Genomic DNA, 21,317 nt, shown 5'->3' with positions numbered 1-21,317 from the left:
AGATATCCATCCGATGGAATGAACACGAAATACATTCTTCGATATTGGACAATCGACTCTATCGAATCACTGGATCAAAAAATCTGTCCTTCATATTTCCAGTTTAAAGCAGTTTCAACAGATCACTTGTTTCAATTTACTTCGAATTGAATCTCGACAAAATTTATCACGCAACTTTTCTCGACGTCGTCAGTTTAATACATCTTCTTAAATTCTCCCAGACTCTTCCAAGACCGAGATTAAAAACTGTGTTGAACTGGCTTAAAACTTATGTAGACCAATCGAGTTAAACGTTGCGAAAAGCTCTTGTGCCGTAAACTTTGTTTCTACTGATCTGAAAATTGCCACCCTCTCGACTTGGCAAAAATTATATCGCGCGATCAACTCCCGGAAACTTTACTGGGGTTTGAAATAAAAAAAAAAGAAAAAAAGTTTAAAAAGCAAAGCGACGATTCGTTAACAGTTACGTTAAATTTTACCGTCGGTCGATTTGATTTACACATAAAATTTTCAATTCAGCACAATCAGATTCGTTCAATGTAGGCACGCTATATTTCTCTCGTTGTTAATTACAATTATTATAAAAAAATGTTGAGTGCATGCGTACGACATATTTGTGCGTGTATATATATATATATATATACGCATGAAACTTTCCGATTCTGTCATGATAAAATAAAAGTAATAAAGTATATCAAAAGCGCGAGAGTCGAGGTAAAAAAAAATTTCAATTATACTCTCATTTGTTTATATTTATTCGGATCGGTTCCCCTCCGTTATTATCGTCATTATTATTATCATTTTCGTTTGTGAAATACTTTCGGGCGAGTTTAAATAACACAATGTTATATTCCTCTATCGCGGTACCAACCTAATTTTCAAAATCAAAGCTACGCGTTGTTCGAACCTTCGATGAGTGTGTACAAAGAAAAAAAAAAATAAAAAATTCACCTCCCGTTACGAATCGATTAAACATAAAACAAGTTGTGTCAAAAGCCTCGCGATTCGTCGACTTTGTTGTCTCAATTTCTTCATACAAGTTCATAATAATGCCGCACCGCGAAACGTTATGCGATAAATTATCGCCGATAGTATCGCTCGCGTATTCCGGTCTGCTAGGGTCAAAGGGTTAATTTGGGGGTTGATTCGCTGTTCCGTTTCGTCCGTATGTCGTTAAGCGTTCCCTTTTAACCCTCCTCTTGTACCTACGACAACTATTCTGCACCCTCCTCGATCAGCCAGCTGTGATTCGTTGCACGAGCGGCCGACTCTAGGTATACATACGTGCGTAAATACCTATATATATATATATATATGTATATACGTATAAAAAACTCGCGAGAAACATTTTGTAGGTTCAATAAAGAAGCCGTCAAAGGCACGCGATGCAAAAACTTATACGTACGATTATTTAGGCCCGCAATCATGCCCCTTGCCACATACCTTCTTGTGTATATTATTGATCGTTCTCGGGGTAGTTCGATGAACGGGAATCTAATTCAATAATAACAGGCCTCTGTGTTACCACCTCGCCTTTCACCCTAGGAACTCACTTATACGTACACATATACATATATACATGTATACATATATATGTGTGTGTGTGTATGTATGGTACAAGCTACAGTAGAGAACGCGATTGTTTCAGGACGACATCTTGGTATATATTAAAATTTGAATAATTGGACCGAAGGGTAACAAAAGGATATTTCTGTTCTATTTTCGGATACACATACCGAGGGTTTCGTAAACACTGAAAACAATTAAAAATAGGGCAATACTTGATCAATCGATGCGTCACGGATATGAGATAACACCACGGATGCAATTCTTATCGCGCCAACAAGGGTGATGATAAAAATGAAACTGATAACGAAACGGAGAATGTAATTTTTACCGAAGCGTACGTGAGATGAAATTAATAATCAACTTTAACGCGTTGTATATAAGAAAGAAGAATTTTAATACTTGAAAAATTAATGGATGTGATTTTTTTTTTCTTGCGGTAGGTCGCGAAGAACAAGATTTACCGTCAATAATCGTTTAGTACCAAACTTTCGTTCGACATTCAACTTTTCCGTCATCCAATTTATCGGTAATACTCGTCGAGAACGATACTCACATCGAGGTAGGTGAAAAATAATTGTTTCTTAACGAGAAATCTTTTCAACTCGATAAAATCGATGAAATTTCTTCTTCCCCGCGAACATACGCAGAGGTGAAAAAACAAAAGCCCAATTATCCGCTCCGACAACAATTAAGCATATTTAACCTGTAATCAACGGTTTTATTTCAAATTTTTTTTTTTTTTTTTTTGTTTTTGCCCTCCCCCCCCCCCATCGATTACAACGAGGTAATTACGAGCAAGACAGCTTCTCTTCGGCGAGCCAATTAATTACCACGTGAAAAAGAAAAAAAGCCATATAAAATAAAATATAAATGCACCTTCGACGTAATATTTTCCCTTCTTTTCGTCCGTCTTAATTTTTCATTCATTCATTAGCGCTCTCGTATACTTATTAATATATACATATCGCAAGTATACCGAGTTAATAATAATTATACGCAGAGACCGCGCTTGTAAGGTGAAAAGAGGAAGTAAACGGGGCACCCTTTGGGTGTCTCGTGAAAGTGGTCGATACCCACTCAAGTTCCCCTCGAACGCGTGCGGCAGAAACGGGAATGGGGGTTGGTGGTTGGGGGTGGAGGTGGGGGTGGTGCGTTAAGTGCTGCGCGTTACCGCGAGCCAGAGTAATCATGCCTTCTGCCCGATTGAACCTACCTACCTACCTACCTACCTACCCACCTACCTACCCATCTCTCTCATGTCAGATTTTCATCTGTCTTTTCCACCTATCTACCCTTTCACGCCTGGCATATTCTCCTCTCCTTTCCGCCTGACCCTCTCGCCTCCCGTTTAATTACATGACAGGAATGCCCGCGGCGTGTGCAAGAGGAAAATTTCGGGGCTGTGATTTTCCGCGAGTCGATAAGCAAAAAAGAATAAAAAAAGAAAAAAAGAAAAGAAAAACTCCGAGGGAATTGTAGTTATTCTGCATATATATACATAAGAGTTGAGATGTGTTACTTTTGTACAACAAGGAGAAATTTCATTTGTTACAGTAACTAGAAAAATTTTGTAAAACAGGTATCGTTGGAAAAAAACTGTTTTAATATTGTTGGAATTACGAAAAACGAGGTACGCCTAAACATTTTGCGCTATCGACGATTCTTTTTTCGTAAATGCAAAGCAAAATAGGTTTGTGAGGTTTACTCTACTTTTGTTAGGTTACAGCTAGAAAACTAATTTTCATTTTCTACCTATGACTATATTTTTTGACTGTGGTAAAAAATGAAAATAGTTAAGGACCGAGCGGTAATTGGAACTAAAAATTTTCCTCAGTGTGTAGATTTCAACGATTTTTCAATCTTCGCGGATTAATACTTTCGAGTCTTGTATTATTGTGCTTATTCGACTTTTGTGACAAGATAGTTCGGGTTTGTTGATTACGAATCTGACGTCAGACTTTGAAAATTCAAAACTGCGGATCCAATATGGCGGAAAAAAATTTCGAGCTTGATCGAATCCGGTCAAAAAACTCTGCGCCGGGGTTTTCGGGGTCGCTGATTGGATTCGGAGTATTGAATTTTCAAAATCTGATTTCGCATTCGTAATCAGCGACCCCGAAAATTATTGGACAGTTTTTTCTACGATTTCGATCAGATTTGAAATTTTCGTCCGCCATATTGGTTTCGCCATCTTGATGTTTTAAAATTCTATTTCAGATTTGTAGTCAGCGACCCTAGAGACTTATAATTTATGTAAAACATATATACGCGTAGAGGAGTAACTTTCACGGAAATGAATTATTCCTTCAATTTTCACAACTTTTTCAATCAAATTCTTTATCTAACGATCATAATTTACATTACATCGCAATGATTACTCACGAGTATTGAAAATATATCGGTATACTATCAGAAATAGCGAAATACCGCAAAGAAATATGTTGTGAATTTCTCTAAATATGTAAAAAAAAAAAAATGGATATGAAACACAGGTGGTTAGAATACTTGTCACCATGACTCAAAGGATTAAATGACCGGAGAGTTGGACTTTTTTTTGTTTATAACAATAACTTTTGATTATCGACGATATCGAATTTCAAAATATAAAGAAACGTGTAAATTATGATTGATTCCACGTTGCCAAAAAATTAAAAAAAAAAAATTCTATTCTCTTCCGGGGATTCTTTCTTTCTGATCCCCGTGTATAGTTCTGGTTTACTATACGCGGTGAAAAGCGTTATAGAAGAGTGGGGAGGTTGAAGTGCGTGACATTAAGGTAACGATGCAATTTTAGGAAAAATGGTTACTTCGCAACTTTGGAAATTGGCTGAAATTCAGTAAACCGTAACGAAGCAGAACATAATATCTAAAATTCCAAAAACTCGGTCCCTTTCAAAGCCATTGTAAGGTCGAAGGTTGGTGAATTTTTTTTTTTTTTTTTTTTCTCTTCAAAGTATCGTTACGTTAAACGTTACAAACTTGAACCTCGCAAACTTAGCGAACTCCAAGAAAAACATTTTCCGCAATTAAATAGAATTAAAAATTTATCAATATAATCTATGCACTGAGAGAAATTTTTTATCTCGAATTACCGCTCAGTCTTTGACTATTTTCATTTTTTACCACAATCGAAAAACATAGTTCTAGGTAGAAAATGAATGATACGCGTATTTCGTTTTTCGTAATTCCAACAATATTCGAAAGTTTTTCTTTTTTTTTTTTTTTTTTTTTTTTTACGATACTCGTTTTACTCAATTTGACAAATGAAATTTTTCTCAGCGCGCTGATTGATTTCGTGGAAAATTTTTCAACGAGGTGAAAAATTATATCGCGAATCAAGTAGCATGCTGCAAAGCTCGTTCGTTTTTTTCCGTAGATTTTCTCATCTTTCGACGCAGTTATTTCCCCAAGTTTAGATATTCTCCGGACACCGACGAGGGTTCGAAACGAAACTGATTGTTCTAGTCTGTAAGTGAGACACGTTCCGCCTTGAATCCGTTGCACAGTTCGATTATTACAAGCTCGCTAATAGCCGGATACCGAAGTAGAGTACGAGCCAAGTCAGGTCGGCCACCTCGAGGTCGTCAAGGGTAAGAAAAAGTTTCGTAATAAAAAGTATAAAAAGTGAGGCAGGGAGAAGAAGTCAAACAGGAAGTATGGTAGGCGAAAAGAAAAAAGAGGAACAAAATTAAACGAAAAAAGTAAACGGCCGCTCTAGTTTTCGGCATTTTTATCAAACTTGTACCGAAGCCAAATTTGAACCCCGAAATGGTACAGAAACGAAAAGAACAATGCGGAAAAACAATTTTTTCGCCACACTTTTCGTCGGCGTGATAAGGAAATACTCCGTCGATCTCTCCGATAAACTTCTGCGATTATCGCGAAAACGGTACGAGTGAAAAGTCTGAAACTGATAGGACGCGGTAACGAAATAAAGAAAGTTTTGAAAGAAATGTTGTTTTGACAGAAAAAATATGTATAGATATTAGGGTGTTTCAAAAAAAGACGGATTTTTTTTTCTTTTCTTTTCTTACGGTGTCCAAAAATTCATAGTATACCTAAAAACAAAAATTTTGGAGCCAATATGAGCTCTTGATATCAATAGTAAGGTTTGCCTCTATCCATTTCTTTATTTTCCATTTAAATAACACGGGAAATTTGTTTTTTCATTTTTGAATTTTTATTACTTTGGAACGGTTCATCGTAACAACAATCTGAAAAAAGAGATTTGTAGGAAATTTCACGCTCTACAAAAAACGTCTGAATATCAAAGTTCCTCAGATCAACCGTTTCGAAGATGTCAGCGATCAAAAATAACACTAATCAAAAATTTCAAATATTTTCCAATAAAAGTATAAAAAAATATCATAAGTCATATTTATATTATTTTTTATGTAAAATTACTTTAATTCTGTTAACCTGAGACTGTAAACTTTTTTTTTTGCTAATTAATTCAACACTTAACTCACAAAAATCATTTATGTGATATTTTTAACGTTTATATTTATGTATTTGTGCTTTTTGTGAATCAAGTGTTGAATTAATTAGCGAAAAAAAGAAAAAAGTTTACAGTCTAAGGTCAACAGAATTAAAGTAATTTTACGTAAAAATTAATATAAATATGGAACATGATATTTTTTTGTACTTTTATGGGAAGATATATGAAATTTTTGATTAGTGTTATTTTTGATCGCTGATATCTTCGAAACGTTTGATCAGAGGAACTTTGATCTTTGGACGTTTTTGTAGAGCGTGATATTTCCTACAAATCTCTTTTTTCAGATTGTTGTTACGATGAACCGTTCCAAAGTGATAAAAATTCAAAAATGAAAAAACAAATTTCCCGTGTTATTTAAATGGAAAATAAAGAAATGGATCGAGGCGAACCTTACTATTGACATCGAGAGCTCATATTGGCGCCAAAATTTTTGATTTTAGGTATACTATGAATTTTTGAACACCATAAGAAAAAAAAATCGTCTTTTTTTGAAACACCCTAACAGATATACGCAAACTGGGAAAACATAATCGTTTATTTGTAAATAGTAATAAGTAGGAGAAAGTGTATTCGATAAAATTTCAAAGATTCGTCTGTGATATCGGATCCACCGTTCTGAATCTTGAAAATCTGATATCAGATTCGTAATCAGCGACTACGGAAAGCGCAAAATATTATTTTGTTAGAAAATTTGACTCGGCACAATAACGCGTGACTCAAAGGGTTGAATCGATGTATAATATATTGTGAAAAAGTAGTAAATAGAAAGGGTAAGTTTTTCAATAAAAAATTTTGAGAAACGGGCGTATCAGACGGGAAGAATAATAATATAAGAATAAGACAGGCGAGTGAGTATTTCAAAAAATACAATACCTTAAACAGCAGCTTTCCGATACCTTACAGATACATTTTCATTCTCCTCGCAGCCCTCGCGTATATCGCCCAAGGGATATATGTATATTTGAAATCTTTTGCCGAGGAAAAGTAAGGCGAAATGGAGATAAGGCAGCGCCGTTCGGCTCGTTCTCTTATGTTATTTAAATTGGAAAACGATAAATCGATTCGGTGCCACCAGAGCTGTAGATATATAACGATTAAATTCTCACTCGAACCCGAGATTGGTATACGATAGTTCGAAAAGTCAATCCGTCAAGTTTATTCGTACTTTACGATTCACCGAGTCGCAGAAAAATTCGACAACGAGTACAAGTGTAAAATCTTACCAAATATCCCATGGATAAAAACTTTGTCTACCATAAGTCGAAAATTCAAGAAAGAGAGAAAAAGATATTTCGATTAAAAATAATAAATATCAACACCATTTTCGAACCGAAATTGCCCTTTTTTTTTATACAAAACTCTCTCCGGATAAACAAATCCAGAATAATAATAATAACAAAATGTGGTATTCGACGATCAATTACCGATTTTTGTGCCAAACAGATTATTTTTTGATTTTTTTTTTCCGTCAGGAACCGAACGTTAAAAAAAAGTACGGGAAGAGCTGTTGGTTTGGATAAAAAAAAAAAAAGAAAGAAGGGCTGGGGGGGGGGGGGGGAGAAAAAACTTGGCGAAGAACCCGAAGCTGGGAAACGAAAAACAAACATTGTCCGCAAAAAATTCACGAGGATAAACGATAAAAGATAAAAGCGGGTGAAAATTTCTTGCGCAAGCTCTCTTCTCTCTCTCTCTCTTTCTTCTCTCTCTCTCTCTCTCTCTCTCTCTCTATAATCTATCTTACGCTCGCGCAATCCTTCTCCGCAACTTTTTTATTCGTCTCCACTGCTTAGCCTGTGTATGTATAGCACTTCTTAGTCCAAACTATAGTACCGATAAATAGATTCACGAGCGTGTTTTGTGTGTTGGGATATAATCGACCGATCAATAATCACATCTCTCTATCTCTCTCTCTCTCTCTCTCTCTCTCTCTCTCTCTCTCTTTCTCTCTCTCGTTTAGTGTATAATATGAATTTTGCCCGCGTAACGTGTCTCTGAGAATTCTTTGTCGATAAAAATGAATAAATGATTATGAATGACGCGTGAAAATTATTTTCGACATACACGTGTACAGGTATTTATATATGCACCTAGGTATCATTTTCTATTCCCCTGATTCGACGTACGCAGTTTCGTGTACAGGTGTATAAGATACGAAACCATTGTTTTGTACACGGTGAATTACAGCAATTTTATGAATCTTTACAGAAAGTCTGGTTATCCTAATTTAAGGAAACTTTTATACATGGAGAATTTCATGCGAACGTGCCGATGCCAACCATTTGTCATTTTGTTGAAAAATTTTTTTTTCTCCAATTTTCCCAACTCTGAAACAGTGCTCTGAATTTTTTCACCTTTTTTGTTTTTTTTTTTTTTTTTTTTTCATTCAACTGGTCGATTATTTATAAATGTTGAGAGTGATTTTGAAAGAAGCTTTTTTTTTTAATTCTAAACAAAATTCTAAAAACTTTCATGTTTCATTTGGAAAATTTCTAGACTGGTTCCGTCACGGAACAATTATTACTTTTTTTTTTTTTTTTTTGGGACAAAAAAGAGAGAGCGCATAAGCCGTGCGTCGGACATTCGATTCTACGACACGAGCTACGAATCTTGACTAAAAAGACTTCTTTTGGGCACATAAGAGCACTAAAATCAGACCTGAGAGGATCGGCGAGGGAGAGAGCCTCTAATTTCTGGGTAACCTAATCAAAAGGCGCCGAGAGGATGCCATTACCGAAAACGAGTGGCTGCTGCTGCGGCTATACAAGCCAGTCGATATATCTTGAACACGCGAGAAAATGGTGGAAAAGAAAGCGAGAAAAGTAAAGAAGGAAGAAAAAAAGAAAAAGAAAGAAAGGAAGTAAATATAGAGGGAGGGGATTTCGTGAGGGGGGGAAAAAGGAAAAAGACAACTAACCAGAGGAGGGATGAAAAGTTTGACCGCAGTTTTGCCTGACGTATTTAGGTGCTATGTAAGCGAAAGAGAAAGTCAGAGAGAGAGAGAGAGAGAGAGAGAGAGAGAAAGAGAGACAAAATAAAATCAAAAGTGAGGAAAATCGTGAGAACTAGGTTGAATGTTGGTAAATCGGAAAAATCGATCGATCACGGGCTGTTGAAATTATGAAAAGTACCTTATGGGTAAAAAAAAAAAAAGGTATAGATGATGTTGTCAGAAATTGGTGAGTATTAAATCATGCGAGAAGATGATGAAATTAATTTGGAATCTGTCCAAAAAAAAAAAAAAAAGAGAAAAAGAAAATTTCTGTATTCTTAAATAATCGATTGAATGTTTATCGAAGCTTTGGTAACGAATTAAAATTTATTGGCCAATAATAATTCCGAGTGTAATATTACGTGTAAAATGAGTAGCAGAATCGCGTTACGCATTACGCAGGGAATATTGTAGGGGAACAGAAATCGCCAGAAGAACCGATTTAATGTATAAAAAGCGGAAAATTTTCCAAGTACGAAGTGAGTTTACGGTTGTATTTTAGCCCCCAAGCGCGGTTCCTTCGCTGAATATTAATATTCAATTAGAAGATGAAGCCAAAGTTGGAAAGAGGAAAACCCGATTCCGCATCGAGTCATAAGACTAAGCGTATATTGCATACGGAGATTTTTGTAGGTACAACGATGTATGTGCACAGAGAGTTCAGCGTTCAATCCCTGTTTTTTAGACGTATGCATGACACATACAGAGGATGAAATACAGAGCTGAAGCCAGCGTGCGGAATTAGCAGCGAAACGTGTCAAAATTTTTCCAAGTAGAAAAATGCACTTCACTTTTATCCCTATATCCTTTTTCATCATTTTATACTTTTTTTTTCCAACCAGTATATGGCCGCTCGATATATTTCCGCTCGATATATTTCCGCTCGATATATTTCCGCTCGATATATGGCCGCTCGATATATTTCCGCTCGATATATGGCCGATATATATTATAAATACAGTCACGAGTGAAATGGGTAAATTAATCGGGTAAAAACAAAGAGTAGTTATGAAATGAAAATCAAAAAAAAAAATGATTAAAAAAAAATACAAAAAAAAGATACGTGCGAAAGCGAACAATGAGGGAGAATAAATTCGGGCAAGAGAGACATAATCGCACAGTTTACGATGAGATAAGAATTGTGGCGGTTGCCTGAAAAGAGGAAAGGAAAGGAGAGCTTGCAAGTCGCGTCCTACGCGACAATTTTCGAGGGTACGTCGGGATTGATTTACAGTGATTTCTTTAATCGCCCGAGGCAAATGAATATAAGGTGTACATCCTGCGACCTCGGTGGGTTTTATTTTTAGCCAAATCAGCGCCGGCAGTCAGAGCGTTGAAACAAATCGCTCCTATAAATCTCAATTTCAACGACGCGTATAATAATTTGACGAGATTCATCATTTCTTACGAGAGCTTCAAATTCTTATTCGCCTTCTCGCAATTTACAAAATACCCACACGTATAAGCTGGAGGAATAAATTGATTCGGTCGTAAGAAATTGATTGAAGAATTTTCATTCGCAATGATTAATTTCACGCGAGATGATTTCAATATCGTCGTTATATAATTGATCGGATGACGAGACGATTGAAAACGATAAATTTAAACTAAAAAAGGTCCTTGAAAGTGATATCAAATTATATTCTTACGATTTTTTTTCCTACCTTCTTTGCACCTGTTTCCGTGCCAAAATTGTGGGAAAATAGTTGGGAATGTTTTTTGGATCAGTACTCTCAATTCTGTCCCAGATTAATGAATTACTGTCAAATCGGTCGAAATAAATTTTTCATAACGCTACATGTACAATATATTATACAGAGTTTATTAATTAAAATTTGATAAAAGTTTATCTGAGGTAATTTGTTTCGTAATGATTATAATAATTTGGATTTTTCCGTTGAAATTCGCCAATTTAAATAATTTATCATCATTCTTCTGTGCAGATTAAATTCAGACTGATTGATCCCGTTTCCAGATATTGATCTTCGTTCAATTTATCACCTTCAATTACTGTTTTTTTTTTTTTTTTTTTTTTCTGTTTCCTTTTTCGTAGCAACGCCTTTTTGTACTCTTATCGCTTTTTGCTACGGTAGGAAAAGCTGTGTCGTAGGATCCGTATAAAGAACATTTTCTCTAATCATATAATTTTTGTTAGGAAAGAAAAAAAAATTGTTTATTATAAGTTATGATCGAGAGGAAAAACAAAACAAAAAGTAGAAATACACAATTAATTCGATAATTCTAATCAGATATGTATTCCTGATTCTACTGCTATACGAAAAAATTTAAAAAAAAATTAAAATTCTATTCTCCAACAATAACATATGATACGTATAATACGAAGTTTTGATAAATCAATTTTTCACTTATTTCGAGTTCCAACAATATCTGTACGAATATACATCATCAATGCAATATTTAGGCATCGAGTTTACCGTTTCATATTTTTTCATACAGCTAACTAAAATTTCATTCATACATAACTGCAACTATCAGGATATTGTTATTAAAATTTTATAAATGAAGCTTGATCGGTCGAAATTTCAGGTACGTACCTACACACATTGAAAATAAAATAAACGGAATGTAACAAATTGAAACGAACAAACAGTACGACAAAATAAAATTCCTATAGATACAGGTATAACTAAATGATCTTAAAAACTATGATCTATGAAAATAAATATCATCTCAATATCTTCGATCTGTCGTTGTTAACATGACTATTGTTGTTGTTGTTGTTGTTGTTAAAACTGCGACTGTTTTTTTTTATTTTTTTTTTTTTTCTATTTCGTAGCGTCTATAATGAAGGCACCTCAACACTAATAACCATACCTTTTGTATATCGTCAGTATAAAGCCATGCGTATTCAGGCCGAGAGTTGAAATGACAGAAGAGAAGAGAAGAGAAGAGAAGAGAAGAGAAAGGGGTGCTGAGCGGATCTCCGGTTAACTCTTAGCGGTTGCTGATTGCTCCGTGTCCGTCCGTCTAGTCCTGATTTCCTTTTTTCCTTCTCAATTTCTTCCTTTCTTCATTCCATTTTATTTTTTTTTATATTTTTTTCCCCTCCTTGCCCGAGCTCGCCGATCAAAAACACAGGGAGATTATCGAGCCTCAGCCTCGGAGGCTCCTATCCATCGGCTATTCGATGTTACAGCGATGCAGCGCCGTGCTGCTCTGATTCCTTCCTCGTTTACTGCGAGACCGACTTTGCCCCGCCCAGACATGTAGATTAGCTAGACTATATCACGACCCCGTGGCGCAGGATTCTTGGATCCCTTTTTCTACCGCAGCAGTTTTTTTCATCCTCGCCAAAATTTTTCACTTTTTCCTCTTCCGATTTATCTTAGATTTTTTGAGATACGATTAACGATATTTTACGATGAGGATTCTTATTCTCATTATTGTTATTGTTATCATTGTATTAACACAGAAACAAGTTTTGAAATTTTAGGAATCGTATGAGAAATCACCCGATCAATGTAGAACTTGTCGAGTATAATATCTCGTAACGACTTTGTAAAATGTGAGTAATCGTGAAATAATGTAATCACGGTGTAATCTCTGAAATCAGTAATATTAAAATAGAACACTGCATAAGTAATCATAGGCAGTAATGAGAAATCGTTTACGATTACAGCAATCTCTTTGTAATCTTGAGAAATCGTATGAGAAATCACCTGATAAAACTAAAAATTATTTGTCAAGTATAGTATCTCGTAATAAATCGATAAAACTTGAGTAATCATAAAACATTGTAACTATGGTGTAATCTCTGAAATCAAACTGAAATCAGTAATATCAAAGTGAAATTCTGCATAAGGTATCATATGAGAAATCACCTGATCAAAGTTAAATTTATTTCTCAAGTATAAAATCTCGTAATAACTGTATAAAATATGAGTAATCGTGAAATATTGTAATCACGGTGTAATATATGAAATCAGTAATATTAAAATAGAACACTGCATAAGTAATCATTGGCAGTAATGAAAAATCGTTTATGATTACACCAATCTCTCTGTAATCTTGAGAAATCGTATGAGAAATCACCTGATAAAACTAAAAATTATTTGTCAAGTATAGTATCTCGTAATAAATCGATAAAACTTGAGTAATCATAAAACATTGTAACTATGGTGTAATCTCTGAAATCAAACTGAAATCAGTAATATCAAAGTGAAATTCTGCATAAGGTATCATATGAGAAATCACCTGATCAAAGTTAAATTTATTTCTCAAGTATAAAATCTCGTAATAACTGTATAAAATATGAGTAATCGTGAAATATTGTAATCACGGTGTAATATATGAAATCAGTAATATTAAAATAGAACACTGCATAAGTAATCATTGGCAGTAATGAAAAATCGTTTATGATTACACCAATCTCTCTGTAATCTTGAGAAATCGTATGAGAAATCACCTGATAAAACTAAAAATTATTTGTCAAGTATAGTATCTCGTAATAAATCGATAAAACTTGAGTAATCATAAAACATTGTAACTATGGTGTAATCTCTGAAATCAAACTGAAATCAGTAATATCAAAGTGAAATTCTGCATAAGGTATCATATGAGAAATCACCTGATCAAAGTTAAATTTATTTCTCAAGTATAACATCTCGTAATAACTTTATAAAATATGAGCAATCGTGAAATATTGTAATCACGGTGTAATCTCTGAAATCAGTAATATTAAAATAGAACACTGCATAAGTAATCATTGGCAGTAATGAGAAATCGTTTACGATTACACCAATCTCTCTGTAATCTTGAGAAATCGTATGAGAAATCACCTGATAAAACTAAAAATTATTTGTCAAGTATAGTATCTCGTAATAAATCGATAAAATTTGAGTAATCATAAAACATTGTAACTATGGTGTAATCTCTGAAATCAAACTGAAATCAGTAATATCAAAGTGAAATTCTGCATAAGATATCATATGAGAAATCACCTGATCAAAGTTAAATTTATTTCTCAAGTATAAAATCTCGTAATAACTGTATAAAATATGAGTAATCATGAAATATTGTAATCACGGTGTAATATCTGAAATCAGTAATATTAAAATAGAACACTGCATAAGTAATCATTGGTAGTAATGAGAAATCGTTTAGTATTACACCAATCTCTGTACAATCTTGAGAAATTGTATGAAATTTTATAAATCGTATGAGAAATCACCCGATAAATGTAAAATTTATCTGTCAAGTATCTCGTAATAAATCGATAAGATGTGAGTAATCATGAAATATTGTAATCGGGGCGTGACTTTTTTTTCTCAGCGAAACAAGCCTTGTTCGAAAATTTCTCTGTTATATCCACGTGTAAATCGATCTAATTCGAGTTCGTTGCGAAATAGCCAGCATTTTGCACGTGCGTTATACGGTTCATGCGGCAGGATTATGCATTTGTCCGTTATTCTGTGCACGATTTTGCTATTTATCTATACTATGTAGACCCGAATGCCGAATGGGGAATGACCGAGAATATCGCCGCGGTTAGGAAGTGAAAGGCTTTTGCACGCTACTGCAGAATTCGCCCAAGTCATTTGTACCTACGTGCATTATGCATTGCACAGATAAACATAATTTATTATAGGCATGTATAGAGTGGATGAATTTTGTCGTTATCAAAGGTACGAATAATTAAATCAATTCAAAAGTTCAACGCGGTTTCTGTGTATTACTTTTCCTTTTTCGTTTCTTCGAATTCAATTTTGGAAAATAAAAAAAAAAAAAAAAAAAAAAAAAAAACAACTTTAATCAGACGAAAATTATCAATAAACTAAGTATACCTGGTTCATGAAAATGTAACCGAAATATTGTAAACCTTTCGCAATTTTTGGTTGGAAAATATCGGCCACGGACAAAAAATCAAGTGTTTGCAAAAATTCACGATACTTTATACGTTCATAAATTTGTTAAAGATTTTTCACCAAACACATTTTTTTTTCCTATAATCATAAAAAAAAATTCACGAGTTTCTAACAAATTACGTAATATTTCGAAGTAGCCTCGCACGAAGTGCGGTTCGAAATCTTTGTTGTACTTTCGATTAATCCGACGAAATTGTGTGAATTTATTTTTGGATTATTTATTCTTCTTCTAAATCTCTGACAAACAAGGCGTGAAATTCGCGTATCCCAGTATAATAGAAATCGATCAACGACCCGTGTCAAATCGCACCTGCAATTTGTTTAAATTCTATCGTTCTGTCCTTGTTGATGTAATTTTTTTTTTTCATTTTTCTCGGTTTCCTTTCTTACAACTGGTATCGTCAATTTCGTTTGTGGGTATAATTTATAAGCCATAGTCAATTGCCGAATCGACCCCAGCATACTTCGCCGATATTGCACCGGAAACAACACGAAGCGACAACAATTCTTCTCACGGCTAGGGAAAGTAAGACAAACACGCCTGCGATATCAGCGTTAGTCAACCTTTGATCGCTGCTGTTGCTGCCTGTTTTGTTTGCGGTTTAGCAGATATCAGCATTTGAGACGTTTGACCGATATAAAACCGCCAGGTAATAATCCCGCCTCTATTTCCACTACGATTTCTCCTCCAATTTCCCCATCGCAAGATTATTCTGCCCTGGATAGGATATAATATTGTAAACAACGACGAACGACGGAAAACGAAAGTAGGTAAGCACAGAGATTGAATTCCTAACGACTGCACGTTTCGTCGTCTGCTAAAATTCAATGCGCACGCGCAACGATCCGAGAGCAATTCTTTGACAGGATGGCCAACTGTTCCTAACGTACAAAAATTTTTTTGTACAATTGTGGATTTAACAAAACCACCACCGACAACTGTTCAAATTTTTGAGGTTAGAGACGATTGGGCGCCCTGAAAAAACATCCGGTTTCGAATCGCAGCGCATGCGTATTAAATTTTAGCGAAAGACGAAACGTGCGGTCGTTAAGAATTCACTCTGTAGTCGTTAGGAATTGCTAAATTGTTCTCTTCTGCGATTATACGTATATCTCAACATTGTGAAGTGATATATAAATTCGAAAAACAAATCTCCGCATGTTTCGATCTTGTTTTGTGATCTCTGAAAATTTTTCATCTAATGAAAGGGTTTTGCGAGTTGAAAAAAATTTTTTTTACAATGTATCAAATTCTACGATGTATGAAAAACTCTTTTCAGTATCTTTAGCCTTGTATTCGTACGTAAGCGCGAAGCGAGGGAAAAAAACGAAGTAAGCAAAAAATAATATAAAAAGAAAAACGAACAACGACAAAAACGAGGGGTAATAAATAAGACCGAAATATTCAATTTAAACTTTTGTACGAGTATAATAAATTGTGCGGTCATCGGTTTAGTCAAGGGAAAAAAAGAAGCCGGATAACGGAAGGATGAGAGAATCAGAAATAAATCTCTCCCCGAAACAGCGGATCACGAGCACTTAAAAAATAATATGGATCAATATTTCGTATAAAATACATAGTATGATCGCGTGATGTAAAGTCATCGTGAAAAAATTATACTAGATATTATTTAAATCATCATTAACTACCGCTTTTGCAATGCATAATTTACTAAATGGCAATTTTGAAAATTTTATTTTGGAGACATATAAATGAAATAAAAATTCTCTACATTATTATATCGAGGCTTAAAGAATTTGTATCCAAACACGCGACATTAAATAAATAAATATACATTAATCAAGGAAGGTAAAAAATCTTCACTTGATGTCGACTGATTAATAATTACTAGAAAAAGGGTTAAAAAAAAAGCTAACGAGAATAAATTAAATTTTCAGAGTCACTGCGATAATATTTATGAAATGTACGGAGCTTTTTTCAACCGTTGGACTCAAATTCTTTTTTTTTTTTGTTATTTTCGTTTTTCTTTCTTCAACGAAATTCTGGTGTCGGAATTGTGAAATATCCAGACCGAAGCATTTCAAATCTTTCGTTTCGGAAATTCCTAAGTTAAAGAAAATTCTCCGTAGTCCGGAAATTCCCTGAATTTTCCCCTTGACGTTTGAAATATATTTTACACACATGAAAGCCTCTCTGATAATTTATATTTTGACAATTTACCTGATCCGGTATTTCCGCCAGGTTGTGAAGACTGATGTTGTAAATGGTGTTCCTGAAACACAAGAGGGGGGAAAAAAAATTTGAGATTCCGTTAACCGGACGCTGCTCGGAGCAATTCTCGCATGACATTCGTGATTCGGTAAATCCGTATAATACGGCGCTTCCAGAGTCGCCTCAGGCTTCATGGAAAATTATTGCAAATTAGACTCCCAAGACTTTTACTGGAGATGATTTTTGCATTAAATGATACTCTTCTTTTCTTTATGTCACTTTTTATCTCGTTGCCGTTTATTGTATCAAGTAAACGCTTTCTTTGTTTTCGACGTTGTTATTTTATTTATTTATTTTTTTCCCTCTTTTCGTTTTTCTCTGGCTTTTTAGTATGTGATACTAAACACCGTTTTAAAGGATAAAACCGGAGAATTGGATAAAAAAAAAAAAAATTAAATAAAATAAGATAAGAAAACACAACGACAACGGATAATTTACGCTGGAATGATTATTACCGTGTAATTTTAGTTTTTTTTTTTTTTTTTGTAATCGTTACCTGGCACCGATCAACATGGAAGTCCCCGTCCGTTCCAACAGCTTAAAGTGTTCCACGTGGCTCTCATTTCCCAGGAATTTCTGCCCCATGTCGTCTGAAAAACAGAGAAGAGAAATGCTGAAAATTAGTCCAATTTAGGTGCGGATAAAACACGGAAAATTTCAGAATTGCACAACGGTACTCATTAAATTAGGACGTGCCGAGAAAAAAAAAATCCCAATTTCCCTGAAGTACGTTAAATAACATATCTCATCCAAATACGAGCTCTTAATATTGATATTTAAAGATGCCTATTTTTTTTTTAATTCCATTTTCCGTATAAACAGCACGTAAAGAAAATCGGAAAATTTTTGAATTTCTATTTCTCGTAAACGGCTCGACTTAGAAATTTTGTAAATACAAATTTTTACAGGAAATTCCACGCTCTATAAAAAAAAGTACGGAGATAAAATTTTCCTAACTCTAACCGATTGAGAGATATTCGCATATTATGACTCAATGTTTATAAACGGATATCTCGCGATCGGTTAGAGTTGGGAAAATTTTATTTCGGCACTTTTTCTAAATTTAGATAGTTTATGAGTCGAACCACTTGCGGGCGATAGAAATTCAAAAATTTTCCGACTTTCTTCAATCGTTATTCAAACGGAAAATGGAGAAAACAAAATAATTCAATGTAATGAGTATAAATCAGGAACTGTTCTGCCGCAAATAAATACATTGAATTCTGACATTTTCGAGGCAAGAATTTTCCCAGCTACTACAACGAATGAAATATTTCTCAGTGCTGGTGTAAGAATTGTAGAAAAAAAAAACAACAAAATTATCACAACATCTTTTTCGAGGTTGAATGATCGTATAAAATAAATTCGTCGAGCCGAATAAATAACGTTATAGGAAAATCATTGGTCGAGTTGACAGGAAAAGCCCAACATACGCAACAATCTCCAGCTTTAGTTACATATTATTTTTGGGCGCTATTCAAATCCCTTTTCCCCAATTCTCAATTCCCCGAGGCGAGAGTATAAGTTTATAAATTAACCGTGATACTGTATAAGTGCGAGAAACCCGAATCGGGGGAAAAACAAACAAGGGGAATACGAAGGGGGTTGAAATCGATGAGCGAGATGAAGAGCGAGGGGGGAGGAATAAGGAGATGAGAGGGGGTCGAGGAAGTGGCTCGACGTGTCTGGAGTGTCCTGCAGGATGAGGGGGAGGCGAGGTGGCGGGGCTAATCCGACTGGATTGCCGGTTGTCACATGCCTGCAGGGACGACCAATTAGTGTATCCCGGAATTCATCCCGCTTCTCAATGAATTAATCTGCGTCTATCTGTTTATCTTCACAGCCGGTCTGTTCGCCTGCGTTTCCGTGTTTGTGTGTACGGGCCATTCCGGGTCGTTGACTCTCCCCCCCCTCCCTCCCCGCCCCGGGATTCCAACGATCAATGGGTTATTTGGTTGTTTTTTTTTTTTTTTTTTTTTCATCGATCGATAACAACGACTCGAAATTTGTCTCCACCATTTTTAAAAGGGATAAATCCGTTTTGTTTTCTTTTTTCCATCTTCTTTTTTTTTTTTTTTTGTAGAACAAGGGACTAGAAAACGCACATTTTTCCGTCACGGTTCCGAAATCGGACGAGAGTGATGAGTGTATTGTATTTTTTTTTTTTTTTTTTTTGAATTTCATTCTTTCGATAAAAAATATATTTGACGGTTTCTTGCGGTGGAAAATCAAATTTGAAAAAAAAAAAAAAAACACTCGGATTCAGTGAAATTCGATTTTCTTTTTATTACTGGAGGAGAACTAAGGAAATGATGCTTGATTCGTGAAAAAAAAAAAATAATAATAACAATAATAATAATAATAATAGAAACTCGATCGGCAGGAATCTTGAATAAAATACACGATTTATTTAGGGAAATTATATAATTTCTAACATATTTCAATATTACTTTTATTGACTTGAATAATTCTATGAAAGGACTATCGAAAGATGACAAAAATTACCTAATTTTCCCAAATAAATTATATGTATGAGGCATTCTACGTCAAATCAATCTGAGCCTGAAACTCGACCTCCGGAATTTTGCTCGCAATTTTTTATATGCTTGTATTTGCTCTGAAAAGCACCAATTTTTTTTTTTCACAAATCTTTCGAAATCATCGGAATTAGGTAAAATTCTTTAAAACGACCGTATCGATCGACACGTTTTAAAAATTGGAAATGATTTCGAAGAGTTCTGAGCTTTTTCGAGCTTTTTTGAAAGTAACGTGAGAAAAAAAAAAAAAAAAAACAAATTACAAATGATCAAAAATTTTCAGACGCAACGGCACATACTTGAGAATTTTCTTGAGATTTTTAAATTGCGTCGATCGGTATTGGTCGTTTTAAAAAATTGTCGCTAATTCCAATGATATTGAAAAATTTCTTCAGACAAAAATGAGCGCTCGCAAGAGTGAAAAGAATAGTACAAAAATCGCAAGCCAAATCGGAGTAGTTGAGTTACAGACCCAGGTCGATTTGACGTGGAATGTCCCATACGCGTTATATCTGCGCAGGGGGATCAATGCTGATCAGGTTTATTCGCAGCATCAGATATCGTCAAATTGATACCGACTTGTTACATCCCGCGCCTAAAAGGAGAGAAATTCCCACGAGACCAACGGGTGGAGATTGAATAACGATAATTGACAACGAACAGTAATTAAGTAAAATAAATTAGCGAATTGGCAAATCGAGTCGTCGGGCGATATTCCCAACAATGGAAAAAGAAAAGGGAGAAAATAATACGACAAACAATTACAGCTGCAGCAGTTTGTTGATCACCGCGATGACTTTCTACTTTTATCTACGATCCTTCTGATCAATGGTTTTTCGTTTAACTTTTTGTTTTTCTTATTCTCTTCGACTAGGTTCACGTTTATTTGTAATCGATGCAATTGATTTTTATTTCAATTTACAAACAGCTCAATTGCGTCGTGCAGCATAATCGTATCCCGGAGCCGAATGAGTGTCACGCTTCGTTAGCTGAAAAGAAAGAGCCGCAGTGTCTCTGGGACTGGAGGAAAAATATTAATTGCTGCAGGGTAGAAGAAAAAAAAAAAAAAAAAAGAGTCATTTCGAGGAAGCCGCGAGTAATGAGGGATTGAAGGAACTAACAATGAGTATAAAACATGAAGTACTTATGAGTGTAGCGAAGAAAAGAGATCGGATAATTTCAAAAAGTGGCGAAAAAAATTTCCAAAAACCAAAAAACATCAACATTTGATGTAAGCATACCCCTGAATTTGTCATCTCGATCGGAGGCTTACACTTGGAACTGAGGGATTAATCACTCGTGGATTTGACGTACACCTGACATCGAGATTAAAAAGTTTTCAAAGGATTTGAAAAGATTTCACAAGATTTTCGGAAAAAGCTTACGTCATATTTCACGAGTGATAAACTCGTCGCTTGGAACGTTAACGCATCAAATACGGGATAGATTAATTTTATTCCAGAATATACCTGATGCTCGAGAGAAAAAGAGGTGTGTTCTCGAAGGGTTAAGATTTCACGGTTATCTCGAATGGCCCGAATCGGAAAACGAGTTTCCTCGACTTCCTGTTGGATGATCGCGGCTCGGTCGGTAATGCGGAAAACCG

At 34.9% G+C, this 21,317-nt stretch overlaps 1 protein-coding gene across 3 annotated transcripts in view; it reads right to left on the bottom strand.

Moving 5' to 3' along the window:
- LOC124304632 (semaphorin-1A-like) overlaps positions 1–21,317 on the bottom strand; it is a 134,022-nt gene that overhangs the window by 29,665 nt on the left and 83,040 nt on the right. For all 3 annotated transcript variants that reach the window (XM_046763112.1, XM_046763111.1, XM_046763114.1), the window contains 2 exons: positions 17,671–17,764; positions 17,124–17,175 (listed from right to left, as the gene is read on the bottom strand). In XM_046763112.1, the coding sequence (XP_046619068.1) occupies positions 17,124–17,175; positions 17,671–17,764 (146 nt within the window). The remainder of the gene's footprint in view (positions 1–17,123; positions 17,176–17,670; positions 17,765–21,317) is intronic.

The sequence above is a fragment of the Neodiprion virginianus genome, chromosome 5, assembly GCF_021901495.1.
Source record: "Neodiprion virginianus isolate iyNeoVirg1 chromosome 5, iyNeoVirg1.1, whole genome shotgun sequence".
NCBI lineage: Eukaryota > Metazoa > Arthropoda > Insecta > Hymenoptera > Diprionidae > Neodiprion > Neodiprion virginianus.
The sequence above is the reverse complement of the archived record's forward strand: the minus strand, read 5'-3'. Positions and strand labels throughout refer to the sequence as shown.